Source organism: Aythya marila, assembly GCF_965140915.1.
Source record: "Aythya marila genome assembly, chromosome: 8".
NCBI lineage: Eukaryota > Metazoa > Chordata > Aves > Anseriformes > Anatidae > Aythya > Aythya marila.
This window is the reverse complement of record NC_139049.1, coordinates 10,324,173-10,340,177: the sequence shown is the minus strand read 5'-3', so window position 1 is coordinate 10,340,177 and position 16,005 is coordinate 10,324,173. Positions and strand designations below refer to the sequence as shown.

At 38.9% G+C, this 16,005-nt stretch overlaps 1 protein-coding gene across 5 annotated transcripts in view; it reads left to right on the top strand.

The window, feature by feature from the left end:
• Positions 1-16,005, top strand: part of DNM3 (dynamin 3) — a gene marked incomplete at its 5' end in the record, with an annotated part of 178,048 nt that overhangs the window by 28,009 nt on the left and 134,034 nt on the right. For all 5 annotated transcript variants that reach the window (XM_082766611.1, XM_082766608.1, XM_082766609.1 and 2 more), the window contains 6 exons: positions 611-753; positions 4,263-4,398; positions 5,450-5,517; positions 7,360-7,498; positions 11,133-11,219; positions 14,857-14,927. In XM_082766611.1, the coding sequence (XP_082622737.1) occupies positions 611-753; positions 4,263-4,398; positions 5,450-5,517; positions 7,360-7,498; positions 11,133-11,219; positions 14,857-14,927 (644 nt within the window). The remainder of the gene's footprint in view (positions 1-610; positions 754-4,262; positions 4,399-5,449; positions 5,518-7,359; positions 7,499-11,132; positions 11,220-14,856; positions 14,928-16,005) is intronic.

Genomic DNA, 16,005 nt, shown 5'->3' with positions numbered 1-16,005 from the left:
TTTAACTTTTTTTAAAGCGCTATAATCATTAATATGAGGACAAAATCTCTTCTCCTTAGTGTTCTTCATAGAAGGAAGTAGAAATGATGTGAAAGTGACTTTTTTAAGTAGTGGGAGAGTGCTGAGTGGGTATTCTGTATGTCTGTATTTCCTTCTGTCACTGTTCTCAAAGGGTTGTGGATGCTCAGAATTCCTTGTCCTACACTGCTTTGCTGCTGTAAAGGAGTCATCATGCTTAACAAGTGTATAGGGAATTGCAAAACTTAATTAGGAATATCAACAAAATAGATGTGGCATCAGAATGCTGAGTTATTATGATTGAGGTTGTTTCAAATTAAAGTAACTCTTCAGTGTGTAGTTAAACAAGTATGTTGTAACAGGACTCAGTGAGTGAGAAGGTCAAGAAGTTTCTCAAGCCTCCAGATAGTGTGTATGTGAAAGGGGTGTTGTGATGTTCTTTAACTGTCTCCACTGTTTCAAAGATCAAAAGGAATTACACTGGTAAACTAGCACAGGTTACAGTTGATGTGCTTGGCAGTTAGAAGGAAATGGCTGTGCCCTTGCTTTCATCTTTATTAACAACATAAAAGGACTTTTATTTGCTTTTTAGCAACTTACCAATCATATTCGGGATACCCTGCCTGCCTTCAGGAGCAAACTCCAGAGCCAGCTGCTTTCTATAGAACATGAAGTAGAAGTATACAAAAACTTCAGACCAGAAGATCCAACCAGAAAAACGAAAGCCTTGTTGCAGTGAGTGCCTAGTCTTTCATCTGTTTTTCCACTGTCTGTAGGTTTGTTTTGCTTTGCATTTTTTTTCCCTAATGGACTTACATTATTTTAAGTTTAGGATATGGCTAAAAATTCTGTATGTGAATTCTAAAGAATTTTGTGTGTGGTATTCCAGAACACTTAACCACTTCCAGCAAGGTTTTCACTAAATTAATATTAGCAGTCATAGAAGGAGAGAAACCAGGACAGGAAAAGATACAAAGATGGGCGACATAGATGATTGAAGGTAAGAAACTGTTTCTAATTGTATGGACGCATTCTTCAGCCTATCATAAAGATGACCTCAGGCAAAGGGAGGAGATGGTTAGAAATCTGTAAGATGAGGTGCTTGAAAAGAGAATAAGGAATGCTTCTTTTTCTGATCTGGAAACTTGGCCATCCATAAGAATTCGAAGATAGCAAGATCAAAATTAGTTGTAGGTAGTAATCCACAGGATGTGCGCCTATGTTACAGAGCTCCTTCCTGCAGGAGCTGATATTAATCACTGGGTTCTCTGGTTTAGATGGTAATAGCATTGGCTTGTGAAAATGTGTGAGTTTTGGACAGAATCCATTCCTTAATTATAAGTGGAAAATGGTCACCTGAACTAATGAGGCTTTCCTGAGCCAGTTGGAGACTTCGATTTAGTCCTTGTTTTTGTAACAGCTGGGTCTGAAAACATAGACCTAAGTCTGTCCCTTGTAACTTTACTTCAGATGTTCTGGTTGAAAGAAAAACCTGAGGATATAACCTAGGACTCCTCTAGGAGAGTACAACACAGTTTTGTTTTTGTTTTTTTCAACGTGTATATTTGGTCATTTAGCTGCTAGAAAAACATTTGACTTTATGACTTGTTAAGTGCTGCTGGCATCTTAGGGTTGTTCTCCTATTGTAACACTGCCTAAAGGAAAAAAAAATCTATTTTAGCCTAAATTATCCTGCTTTTCTAATACCTTCATTTTAGTAGGTGCTATAGCAGAAATTAACTTCTGTCAGTAAGAATTTTCCTTGCTTTTCATTTGGTCTGTGGAAAGTAACACAGCTAGAAACTTCCCTCTGATTCTCAATAACAAGTTCCATAATACATATAAGAAAATAAACTACCTGCACGTACCCTGTTTACAAGCAAATTTCCTTTCATGAAAACATCACCCACCTAGTTGACCAAGAGAAGCCATTAGATGTAATCTTTTTGGATTTCAGTAAAGCTTTTCATACCGTTTCTTGCACTATTCTTCTGGATAAAATCTCCAGCTAGGTAAAAACATAATACGATGGGTGAACAATTGGCTGATGGGTTGGGCTCAACGGGTTATAGTAACTGGGGTTACATCAGGCTGGAAGCTGGTCACTAGTGGGGTTCCCCAGGGCTCCATTTTAGGGCCAGTTCTCTTTAATGTTTTCTTAAATAACTTGAATGTAGGACTTGAAAGTGTTTTGAGTAAGTTTATAGATGATAGGACAAGAGGGAATGGCCTCAAGTTGCACCAGAGGAAGTTGAGGTTGGAAATCCTGAGGAATTTCTTCTCAGAAAGAGCAGTCTTTGGAGCAGGTTGCCCAGGGAGGTGGTGGAGTCACCGTCTCTGGGGGTGTTTAAGGAAAGGTTGGATGATGTGCTGCTTGGGGGACATGGTTTAGTGGGTGACATTGGTGGTAGGGGGGTGGTTGGATGAAATGATCGTGGAGGTCTTTTCCAACCTTATTTATTCTATGATATTAAATTGTGAGGAATTGTTGACTTTGTTGTGGGTAGAGAGGCCTGGCAGCCGGGAGGGGCAGCCACACCAGGGGGTGCCTCAGGCCCAGCACTGCCAGCCAGACGAGGGAAGGGATTTTCCCGCTCTGCACTGGTGCAGCCTCACCTCGAGCACTGTGTGTTGTTTTGGGCTCCACAGTACAAAAAGAACACAAAACTATTAGAGAACCTCCAAAAGAGTTTAAAAAAAGGTTGTGAAGGGACTGGAAGGCAAGATGTCTGAGGAGCAGCTGAGGTAATGTGGTTTGTTCAGAGCAGGCTGAGGGGAGGCCTCATGGCGGCCTGCAGCTTCCTCATGAGGGGAGCTGAGGGGCAGGCGCTGAGCTCTGCTCTCTGGGGACAGTGACAGGTCCCGAGGGAACAGCATGGAGCTGGGACAAGGGAGGGTCAGGCTGGGTATTATGAAAAGGTTCTTCGCTGAAGAGGATGGTCGGGCACTGGAACAGGCCCCTAGGGCAGTGGTCACAGCACCAAGCCTGCTGGAGTTCAAGAAGCATTTGGACAAAGCTCTAAGAAATAGGGTCTGATTTTGGGGTGATCCTATGTGGAACCAAGAGTTGAATTTGATGACCTTTGTTGTACCCTCCATCTCAGGATATTCTATGATTCTCCCCTATAAGATAATCTTAACTTTCTGCAGTCCTCTTCAAACATTGATTTGGGGGGCTCTATGCTTGCACTGTTTCCATAATTTTTGTTAGCCCAGGCTGCATAGGTATCTGAGGTTTGAGAAAGATGATGTGCACTGTTACTTTTTGGCTGAATCCATTGCTTCGAATGTTAGGCCAGATGCTTGTGCTTACTTTTAAAATAATAATAATAAAAAAAATCTCTCCCTGGTTATTCCATAACTGGAGGAATTCTCATACATGTATGTATGTCTAAGTGCTTCTGATGTAGAAATCTAAGCACAACTGAGTAAACTGCAGTCTGTGGTACTGATAGCTAATGTGTTGGCTTGTTAGTACTGGCTCCTGGGCAAGTTGTTTGGCATGGGGAAGTTAACTAACTTGGCTGCCACTGTAAGATCTGCCAGCACTGGATCAGCTTAATGGCTTGATACACATCATGCTGTTGGACTGTGTCTTTTTGAAAGACGTTAGAAAGATCAAAGGGTCATTGTGGAGAAGTGAGCTCTCCACAGATGGTAACTCTTGCTATAAGATTGGAGTTTTTTCCTTGTGGTGGTCTGCCCCATTGAACTCTTCTGTTCCTGTAATGATTTAAGTATGAGTGCTTTTCGATTCATACAGTACAAGTTTTATAGCTTAAACATTGATACTTGTATTTGCTTATCCTACTACAAAGACTGCCATCATTTTTTCTTTTCTGAATAAAATAGGATAGCATGTATGTAATAGAAGATGCATTTATGATTTTGTGATCATTAGCAAAACAACGATGTAGCCTGGTATGCTGCTGTATGTGTTGCTGACTTTAATATACAGTTTCATAAGCAGTATTTAAAAAAAAAAAAAAAAAATCTGTGAAGAAAGAAAATAGTATATACTGAGCTATGTCCTGTGAGAGAGAATGATGTAAGTGTATGGTGGAACGGATTTGCAAAGAGAAGTATAGCAACCTGCATTGGCAACTTAGCTGGATGAACTCTTGTAAATACTCTTGTAAATTCCTAAATGTGTTCTAAGTCAATAATACTTGCATAGTACTGAAGTAACGGTTGATAGTTGATGTGCTGAAGTGTATCTTTTTTCTCCTCCCTTTGAAATGTAGGATGGTACAACAGTTTTCAGTGGACTTCGAAAAAAGAATCGAAGGATCAGGAGATCAGGTCGATACGCTAGAACTTTCAGGAGGTGCCAAAATTAATCGTATTTTCCATGAACGTTTCCCTTTTGAACTAGTGAAGGTATTTATCCATCTTAGTGGTGTTCTTTGAGTTTTATTTATGTATTCCTGTGTTCATAGTAAAGCAAAGACAAAGTTTGTTCGGAAGAACTTGATTTTAACTGTAAAAGAAATTACATCAAGTGATGATTGAGACATTTAGCTTCATTTCTAGTTGTGGGTACTGAGAGATGCTGAGGATTCTGAAATACAGTAGTTAAAATATGATGAAACTCATAGTTCTTACTACTTTCCATACTTTTTTATTTTTTAATCACAAATGGCATTGTTGTTCTGGTTGGGGGGGGAGGGGGGGCAAAGAAAAAGCTATGGGTGGCAAATTCAGGTTGCTGTGTTCAAATAGCTAGTACCTGTTAAAACTAGAGTAATAGAAAATAACTATTTTCTGGCTTTTCTACTTCCTGTTTTTGGAACATAAGACAAAGCCAGCTTTCAGTCCCACCTTTCCATAGTGGGAAGGGGAGGGGAAGTGAAGCAGAAGCAAATACGGTGTTCAGAGATGACATTTTTCCTCTTAATACATCTCTTCTTGCTTACCCATCCTCAGAATAACAGAAAAAACTGTGGTTTTGTAGTCTGTGAACAAGTAAACTGTTTTTTATGGACTTGTTATATGTTCTTTTACCTTTTCTTTCACTGCAGTGACTTCATTTTCCCCTCACCGTGAACCCACTGTATTTCTAGTCTGCATTCTTTGACACTTTTTATAGGCTTCCTTCCACCTATTTAAAAAAAAAAAAAAAAAAGAATGTTGCATCCTCTAAATGATGTTTCTGGCTTACTCCAGCAACTCCATGTTTCTTTTTGGAATGCTCTGCAAAAACATCCCAAAAGATTCACCCAAAAGGGTGAATAATTTCCAACACTCCTTATTGTTGTCTGTAGCCTTAGTGTTAATACATTTTTAAAATACTTATGCCTTTAGTGTGTTTAGAAATTAACAGTATGTTAGTTGAACTTGCTTGTCTTCCAGTTATATAGGGAGAAGTAATATTTTCTATTTTATTTCAGAACTTGACCTCATCTGATCTCAAATGCTTTTGTTCTTCTAGATGGAGTTCAATGAGAAAGAACTGCGGAGAGAAATAAGTTATGCCATCAAGAACATACATGGTATCAGGCAAGTGCTCCCATGTTTTCAAGCCTGATCGTGTTGCAGAGGGTTTGGTTTCTTTAACCTGTGGAGACACTGGCTACTGATTGCTAGACTACATTACTAAGGCACTGCTCCCAACAGCTGACTTTTTTCTTCCACTCCTTCACACTTCTGTTTTTCAGGTACCTATTTTGGGCTGATCAGCTGGTTTGCCTGAAGAGGTTTAATTTACCTGGAAATCTTGGAAAAGTATTTTACAGAGAAAATCAATGACTTTTTTTTTAATTTCCAATATAACATAGGATTTCCACTGCATGAAGGCTGTTGGAATTGGTGTAACTGATTGTAACCATGCATACACAGAGAAGTTCTTAGCTGCCCCTTTTTCTGCTAATTTTTAATCGCCCTACCCAGTTAATTCAATATCAGATGCAACTCCTATATGAACTTTTTGATGCATGGTGGACATCACTGCAGGAGAACAAAACATTTATGGAAACTATTCTTTCATTATAATGATCGTGGTTTGGGGAACGCTGATGCAGTGGCTCGCTTGAGGAATTTGTGAGTCTAGTTTGTGAGGAGAACTTTGTTCTTCTAAGAAAAAGACAAAGTTATGAAGTAATGCAGTTTTGGACAAGTCAGAAACCTCTATAAAGCACATGATGAAAGCACAAGTTTAAAGGCCAGGCACGATGGTGAGCTATCTTGCATTTCAATGAGAAATCCATTTAAATGGACAGGACTGTGGCAGGCAGCATCTTCTGGAATTTCAGTCTCATTATGAAAACTTGTTCAAGGAGTTGTCAGTGTTGGCAATATGAAAATATAGGGGCTCTTTGACAGGTTCTCTTTCTTCTGGAGAAGTTTTGTCTCTGCAGTTTTTGTCCCAGGGGAGTGGACGTATTTGTCCTCCTTTTCTTGTTTAACTTCTTGAAATACTGGGGTAGGCCTTGCCTATTTCTTAAGTAGGATACAAGATGTTGGATTCATAAAGAAGCTTACATAAAACATGCACACAAACTCTTAAGACAAAGTGTTTTCTTCTTGGGGAGAGCGAAATTGAATTCATATGCAACTGTTGTTACCTGCTAGCCGTTACAATGTTGTTGTGATCTAAGATGATGTTGCAGTGGGCTTACAGCCAGCTTCCATAATATGTGTTTTAAATTCTTAAATTCTCAAATAGATGATTCCAGCAGTTGTGGTACAGTATTTGAACTTTTTCAGTTTTATTGGTGGCAAGGTCTAGATGAGCAATTTGTGGTGGCAAGCTATTAGTTCTGGGCATGTTTTTAAAGTTTGCTTTTTTATAAAACTTATGATCTGTCAAGCTAGATCTTTGCAAGCAGTGTTTGAAAGAGAAGTAAGGGCTGTTTGTTTAAAACTGTTTCTGTGAGATGCTTGTTTATATAAGTTCACATACGGTGCAGTGGCAAACTGAAATTCTCCACGTATGACTCCGGATAACAGAACCATATTTACTGTTGTGAGTGCAGAGTGAAATGCAACTATAGGATTCTTACTGGCTTACTCTGCAAGTGGTTGTACATGGAGTGCTGCCATTCACCTCTAAGGTTTGGGGAGCTGCTGAAGAGGCTTCACCATATTATTCCAATACTTTCTAGAGTTTTTGCAGTCAAGTTTTTTGCAGTACTAGAGTAGGGCATGTTTCAACTTCTATATTCTTACTACACAACTACACTTCCATTTTTAAAGAGAAAGAAGCAAATTTAGTTCTACAGAAGACTGTATAGGGATATCATCATAAATCAGCTCTAAGCTTCTGAAAATGTAGATGAGCAACTAGGTTAAAAAAACCTTGCAGGATGTATTACTACCTCACATATTCTTTCATGTCCACAGAACAGGTTTGTTTACTCCAGATATGGCATTTGAAGCTATTGTTAAAAAACAGATTGTCAAGCTGAAAGGACCTTGCTTAAAAAGCGTGGATCTGGTGATGCAAGAGTTAATCAACACAGTCAAGAAATGCACTAAAAAGGTAACTTGCAAATAGATCTGGCAACGTGAGTAGAGCATGATTATAGTAGCTAACACAAAGTGTGCCTTGCATTCTAGGGTGTTTTAAGAGATTTGAGCTAGTTTATTTACAGAGTAAAACTAAATAGTTTCAACTTCCGCAATACTCAAAAACAAAATAATGCTGAAAATTTTCTCTTTTTGAGTCCTGTGTTTTGAGTATGTACATCTCCTGATGGGAGTCTTGTTGAGCCAGCAGTTGCCCTCTGGCTTCCACTTTATAATTATGTTTTCATGGGTGCTGCAAATGGAATGTAGGCAGCAACTCTGCTCATATGTAAATCAGGAAAAAAGAAATTGTACTTAGAAAATTTTTGTTCTTAATGCTTATAAGAAGAAGAAACAGTGAAACTTTTCTAGAACAAAGGCCTCATCTGTGTTGAGAGGTCTATCAAGGAGGAAGAAATACTCATTCTGTATTGAGTGGTACCTCTTTGCAAAATCAGGGAGTCATAAAATCTCCTGGGCTTTTCTCATAAACAACCCCAACACTCACGATGTCCAGCTGTCAAGAAGTTAGAAGTAAAATGCTAGGTAGACTTCATTTCCCTTGTATTTGTACATCCTTGTATTAGTGTTGACAAATGAGCTTGCTGCTGCACAGAAATGTCAAACCTTTATGTGAAAAGCACTGCTGAGTATTGAGCTTCCTGATATGAAAATTGCATGAATCTATTAAAGTTGTTATCCTACAATAGTAGTGGCTTATCAAATTGCTTAATCAAAATTAAACGTAGTGTTAGTATGAGTGTTTGGGAATGTTTTTCCTGAAGTGTATGCGTAAGTTGTTCCGTAGTCTGAAAATAAAACCTCAAACTTTCCCCTGCTCAGGTGGGACTAAGGAAGCATGTCAGGTATTAATGTGAAGCTGAGTGAATGCAATGATCAGACATCAGTTGAGAGTACTTCACTGATGTGGAGAGGGACACATGGTATTTTCCCCCCAGACACATTTCCTTTTCATAGGAAAGATGTTACCTGTGAATATTACTTACTTGCCTGGAACATTGGCAATTAGCAATTGGCTGTCAGTTATCTTTACTTCTTTTGCTCTGTTATATTTTAGGTAGTGTTGACTCTTGTAGATTTCTTACCGAACTGGCTACTTTTATTTGTTTCACCTCTTGTTCATTTGTCTTTCTCACCTTGTCAGAATGCAGGGCACCCTATTTGTAGCAAGTCCAGGAGCAGGTCTGGGGTATGAGCGCTGATATGCTGAAGTTGTTGAGAAATATCCTGCCATAATCTTTACATTCCTCTGAATAATGCAACTCTTTATATTACTCAAGAGATAAATGAGCTATTTCTTAAAACAGGAAAGGATGACTGTCTTTCGGCAGAGACTATAGGGAATTGAATTAATCACAAAATTTTGAGCTGAATTCCTTTTTTTTTTTTTTTCTTTTCAAATTGGAAAGATAAGTCACTTGAATTGATTGATTTAATTGTGTAGAGTCTTTTCCTAGTGCTATCGGTTAAGCTTACCCTTGCATTTTATTGATGATGTTTTAAAGAGCTGTTATTGATATGCAAAGATGTTGCCACAAGGTGGAGCCTTCAAAGAGCTAGAAACTTGAAAATTATTTAGAGTACTGCTCTGGAGTTAGACACACAAGAGAGAGGCATTAAGACATTTCACCACAAGGCTGATAAACTGGTTTTTGGTATAAATTGTTCCCTGCTCACTTGCTCTTGAGTAAGCACGCTCACAGCATAGCATTATTTTTAGAGTGTGCTTAGTGTTTAAGTGTTATATACCAGCTTATGTTTTGCTTTTTTTTTTCTTTTGTTTAATTTGTCTTCTGGACTATTCCAGCATGCAATTTATTGGTAATACTGCAGCCACTATGAATATCTAAGTTGGAGTAGCTAAGTGGGATAAGTGAACAACTTAGAGATGTATAGATGAATGTAATAACCAGTTAAAAATTTGTTAATATCTTTTTGTCTATTTTGTCATAATAAACAAGGAATAAGGTAGCGCAGCATGGGAAGCTCTTCTCTCAAAGTTTTTTAGGCAGTCAGGTAAAATGTCAGGTAAATCCTTCTGTTGGAATGGTTGATGACTTGTGCTTTAGCTGTTGAGGCTTTGTTACAGTACTCTTATGCACGTTGCTTTAGAATGTGTGTATATATATATATATATATATATATACGTATATATATTTAGGAAAAGTACTTTTATGCGATGCCTTCCCATTAGTTTCCCTGGAGCTTTGTGTCGATTGTAGGGTGTATTCAAGGGACATGACAAGCTAAGGTGAAAGGCAGTGCTGTCAGCCCTTCCTAACCTCTTATCCCAGATCTGCATTTGGAGCCTTCCGCTACTTTTGAGTGGGATTGCTTAGATTGTGACAAGTTGTGTTGCATCATTGCATCTAAATGTTTTTTAATATATGATTTGTAATATTTACAAATGTATGATTTTACGTTTTATGATATTACAATTATGATCACTATCAAATCATTTTATGATACTAAAATTTATTTTATAATTCTCAATGTTTACAAATAATTCGTCTTTAGTAATGAGAAGCCACCCTGGGAAAAGAAATTATTTTTAATTGTGAATTGTTAGAAAGATCTGTTACTCAGCTCATTTTTCCAACTCGTTTTTTATCCCTGTAATGGAAAGAGACCATTTAGGTTAGGTAGTGAAGATCAATGATAAGTAGTTGTTAACGATTTAAAGTAGATTGAAATATGCAGATTCTGTACACGTAGCTCTCTTCCTTTCTAAGTACAATGTGTAGATCTGCGTACATGTCTATATGCACTTCTACATGGGGGTTTGTAGTATAGGCACTTCTTATTGTTATTGAAGAGACTGATCTCTTCCCTCTTTTTTCATCACCTGAAGCTTTAATTCTAAACAATGACTTCAAAATAGATCAATAGTTTAAGTTGCCATTGTTAATGAGCCTTAGGGCTGGGTGACAACACAGTTCTAGATACAACAGATGGTCTATCAGGTATTCAATTCCATGTTTTTTTTTTTTTTCCTAATGTAATAACAGTTGACACAAACCAAAAGCTGGAATACACAACTTTCCCCCCCAAAAATTCATAATAATTAGATACAGCATCTGGATGTTTTTTGTCACACCTTGATTCATCCACGCCTTGTAATTACAGTGTTTAAAGATGGTTTTCTTTTAGTTTTACGTGATTGCTTTCTTTCTGTGTTGATATTTTGCTCTCTTAGCAGTGTGCTATTCTTGGTATACATTTGTGGATTAAATCCTGTCTTTTCTCTTTATATTTAAGAGAGAGTTGCATTGTATTTGGATAAAAGAGCTGAAAGTATTAAGATTTCAATGTTGCAGCTGCTTTTATTCCAAACGATTATGTCCCAAATGTCCTTTTCTCAATGTGTTGTGGAACAAAAGTGCAGAAACAATGTAAGGGTTTAGGTCCCTCCAGTTTCTCTAGAAAATCACCATTAATAGCAAGTAAGGCTTGCTTTTTAGTCTATTTAATAGTTAGCCCAAGAATTTATAATGCCTTTCCTGCAGAGAGAGAAGTGGAGGTTTCTCTGTTTGTATTCTACTGAAGCCACCCTGCAGCTGTAAATTTGTATTATTTTTGCTTTTCAGCTGGCAACATATCCAAGGCTGTGTGAGGAAACAGAAAGAATTGTTGCTGGCTATATTCGTGAAAGAGAGGAGAAGACGAAGGATCAGGTGAGAGCATATACAACATTTAAGGAAATGTTCAGGGAAATGTTTGGAGGAAGAAAGTTATTACATATAAAGTAAAGTAAGATAATGAAAGATTTCTGCAGCAGCAGGCTACACTTGGGAACAGGGGCGAAATTGCTCTTCTACCACTGAGGTTTGACAGAGGAGACTAGAAAATCCTAATTGCTATAGAAAATCTTAATTGGCCTTTTAAGAGGGCATGGAGGTAGCAAGGAGAGGTGCTGGCAGTACAGAGCCGGTATCAATCATCCTCTCCCTGTCAATGCCTGTAGAGACTGTGACCCAGGAAGGAGGCTGATGTCCTGATTCTTAGTGACAGCTAAACAATGTAATTTAGAGTAAGCCTTGCATTCCTATAATTTACGGTGGGGATCTGAGTACTCTGTCACATGTTCATCATCATCTTGCACCCTACTGTGCTTCTTGTGCGCTTCTTGGAAGTGAGCATGCTCCTTACACAGGCAAGTAATGAAAGATGAAAGAAAAATTTATCTGCTTGCTTTATTTTAACACAATGACTGTAGTTCTTCTGTCCCTCTTGGTGAAACTCCAGGCATAGAGCTCTGGGAATTACTGTAAAATGAAAAAGGTGAGTCAGTTAATCAATATCATAGCTTAATTCAGGACAGTTGGCATCTGCAGGCAAGCTCTGATCCTGTTTTCTCTTCAGTATCTACGTAGAACCAAGACACGTTTCTCCAATTGTTCTGAGTTTCTTCTCATTTCCTCTTCCTTTTTTTTTCCCCCATTAAGCATTAAGAATGCCGAAGACGAAAGGGAGATGCTTTCGTCTCAGTGCCTGTGGTTGTGAGTCGGGCCATGGGCAGAAAGAGCTCGTTTCTCCTGCTCGTTCCATGAACTGGCTGGACGCGGCCCAGCTCCAGAATTACATTCAGGCTAATGCAACTTGCCTCTTTATACCAGGGCCTGATGGCTCAGAAACAGCATTACACAACTGGGCACGTTGCCTCCAGACGATGGTACCTTGTATCCAGTCAGCTCAAGACATGACTTAAGGATACCAGGCCCCAGTGGCAGCATTGGTTTAGTGATCATTCCTGTGCCACAGCAGGCCATCGTCTTAGCTGTGCTATAACAGCTGTTTGTGGGGAAATGACTCATGATCCAACAAATGCACACAGAAATATCAAGCCCTTTTTAATGCTTTGCTTTCAGGCTTTTTTAAGAGACTGATCCCATGCTCTAATCACAGTGAGGCCAACAAGCGATTGCACTAGAACTCTTGCAGGAGTGACAAGCCACGTAGAGGATGTGTGAGTTCAGGCAAGCATTGCTGCTGAAGTTCTGTGTTGCTGAACAGTAGCAAAAGCACATAGGCTGAACTGAGCAACGTGGCCCTGCTGCCTCTGGCCATGTTGGCAGGCTTAAGGTGCTTAGAACCACTGGAACTGACTCCTGAGGGCTATTCTGTACCTTGAAAAGCAGTGTCTCAAATCTGAAGATTAAAAAGTAATCCCTCCTTTGGATTCTAAAATTAGCAACAAGAAGTCTTCTCCCATAACCCCTCTAAAGGACAGAGGGACTGCTATAAAGCTGATAACTTCTGACTGTGGTATTTTAAACTCAGAGTTTCAAGAGTTTGTTCATCAGCACCTTTCCAGGTTCATGGACGTACAGCTTTTCTGACTGTAATTTTCCTTGAAGTTAAGAATAAATAAATACATTTTGGAGAAATGTTTCCAAGACATTGATCATGCAGCTGAGCACTCCAAATCCAGGAAACTGTAAAGCTTAGACTACATGTGAGAAAATCCACTGGGAGTGGAAATGGGAATTATTGTCTAGGGAGTAAAGATTGTGACAACAATAGTATTTGGGAAAGAGGGGCTCCTTAGCAGTTCTGGTCTCCTGGCTCGCTAGTTAGTGAGCTGTGCAGCATATCCTACTTCATTTCCATTAAACTGTTCTGTGCATGGAGTCTTTAAAAATCATCTTGAAAAACTTATTTGCTGGGCTTGTGCTTGCAGAGAGTTCTAGTTAGCACATCCAGTTATTTCAAAATTTGGAAGAAGATACAAATTACTTAAAATTTTATTTCTTATTTTTCTGTTCTTCATTGTGTGCGCATACCTGGCAATTTCCCAGAACAAAGTACAAAATACCCCCTTTCTGTAAATGCCAAGAATTGGTCAAATAGGTTATTGTCACATAGTCACATCATTATTTATGCTGTTAACAGTTACCCTTAATAAATCAAAATGCTAGTGAGGATATTTTTGGAGGTTAGAGCTAAACCCAAATCCCTGCTATCTTCTGCCGTGCGTGAGACTAAATAGAATTTGGAAGTAGTGAAGAATTTGGGAGCGATGCTGTGTTTGTGGAGTTGTGCAGAAATAACTGGACACTTGGAGGAGACTAAATGCTGAAGGGACAGATCCAAGTGAAGTTACTGTCTTAGTGTTTAGGTCTTGTTCAAAACCACAGTAGTGGGATGCTTTGATATGGCACAATAAGCATGTAGAAGTTTGGGCTTCATATTGGAAACAACTTGGTGGGATTTCTTTGTTAGGTAAGGAGAGCCTTGTATTCCAATAAAGTAATTGTTATTTCAATGTTTTATAAAAGTAAAATTCATACTTTATTGTCACTGAGGTTTATCCATCCAAGTGTTCTTACTGTCACAGTCTGACAATAGTGTTTACTGATAAGTTGATGCCTCAGGGGCATCAGTATGGATAGTGGATTGGGTAATTATACAATTTGATGTTATTAGTTTTGGTTATGAAGCTTTGGATAGGAGTGGGAAGAAGATAATAAAAGGCTTCTTCTTTTACGTCATTCAGCAAGATTTTGTAAGAGATTTGGTGGCTGTGGTGGTGGCAATAGCTTTTTTCCTTGCTCCCTGCTGATAAATGGAAAATGGAAAGATGGGGGAAAGTCAAATCATGGCTTCCTTCAGTCTCCTGTATGTTCAAGAAGCTGAGCAGAGGTGGGGAGTGGGTCTTCTCTAATGTCTTAGCAAGTTCTTTACCTGGTTAAATTATAAAGTTTGATTTAAATTCTGTCTCTGGGATCTAGAAGGATCAGCAAGTAGTAAGTTGAAACATTTCTCTTTCACAAACCATTCATTCTGTTATTTCATTGACTAGCCCATCTCTCGAGCCTGGTGTGTGCACCAGACTGCCTGCTTAGTACCTGGACTGTAAGTTTTCTGGGACGGGGCTAGCTTACATACCACTTTTTTATGTAGTACCTAAAGGAAATGATGGCCTCCTGATTTTAGCTTAGTTTGTTTCTTTGCTGGCTTGGCTGCAATGGTACCAGTAGACAGGATTTTGCTTAAATGACAGAAATGTTGCATATTATTAAACTCTTTCTGATCAGGTATAGGTGATCTTAGTGAAGTGTACAAAGGCCAAAATAGTGAAAAAAAATATGGGGAAGAGGCTAAGCTCTTCTGTAGTCTAATTAATTAAACAAGCATACAAACAGAAGTGGTGGGATTTAGAAAATACTGTTGCTTTGGGCATGAACAATTATGAAAGGAATATTTAATAATGCAGAAAACTCAAAGTTTTGTTCTTTTCTGCCTTCCTTTTCCTCAGTCTCACTCTTCCACGTCACTCATTCTGTTTTGGTCTCTTGTCTCCCCTAATAGGTGCTGCTGCTGATTGATATCCAGGTTTCTTACATCAACACCAACCATGAAGACTTCATTGGCTTTGCAAAGTATGTATATGGATACTTTGGTATAAAGATGCTGTCAGAGCTTTTTTACTAAGTTCAAAACAGAAGTCTTGGGTGTGACAGTGGAGATGCAAGTTACAAAGTCCCAAATATGCAGAACCATGCTTTTTCTCAGTATGTGTAGTGCTAAACTCTGTTACGCTTGCTGGGGATTCTTTACCCTTGTTCACAAGCCTGGGTTCACTGAAGCTTATATCTTGGCCTGGGATCACATCAGTCTCAGGAGGCAGCTTTAGAGCTGATGCCCTTGCTGTATCTGTTTCAGGACCAGTGAAATGTGTGTTATTGGTGGTATTGCTGTATTGTTGCTAATACGTATTTTGGGAGCTGTGATTCCATGTGAAACAGTTTTATTCAGAGTAATAGATGTCACTGAATTTGAAGTGTGCCTGCTGTTTGGCTCTAGAAGGTAATAGTAACAGAATAGTCTCCAGGACCCGGTTTGATGATGTCCTCGCTTGATTGAAAAGACTATGAGAATATTCTCCATAACGTCCTGCCCAGCTTCCAGCAGTTTTATTCCTCAGGAACTTCATACCAGCACTTTGACACCAGTCAAAATGATAAAGGTGCCGGCACAGTTTGAAGAATAAATGTTTCTTCAGTCGTATTCATTTGCCATAAGAGCATTTGGAATCATAACAGGTTTCATCGATGTGTGGTGTTGGCAACAAAGTTTGGCACTGGAGTGATTGTTATGTTCTGGGCTAGTCTAGTTAGCGCTGTAAACGAAGGCCTACATTTTTGACAGTATGACTTGAAGGTTTAAGACACAAAATTAATATGCTGAGAAGGGAAAAGAAAGGCAAAGCCAAGCACTGATTGTGTTTAGTTTGAACAACTTTCTCTAATATTGTTTGCAGGTCCTGGATATCTCTATCAGTTCTCTTGACAAAAGGCAGGATGTAGGAATGGTAGCTGGCCTTCTAGAGGTCAAGACAACAACCTGCCTGCTATTTACTTCTTTTCATCCTTTCCTGACAGGAAAAAGCCTGCTAAAAACACTTCATATGTATTCATGGTGGGTGTTGTGACCTTGGGAAGTCACTGGTCCAACCTC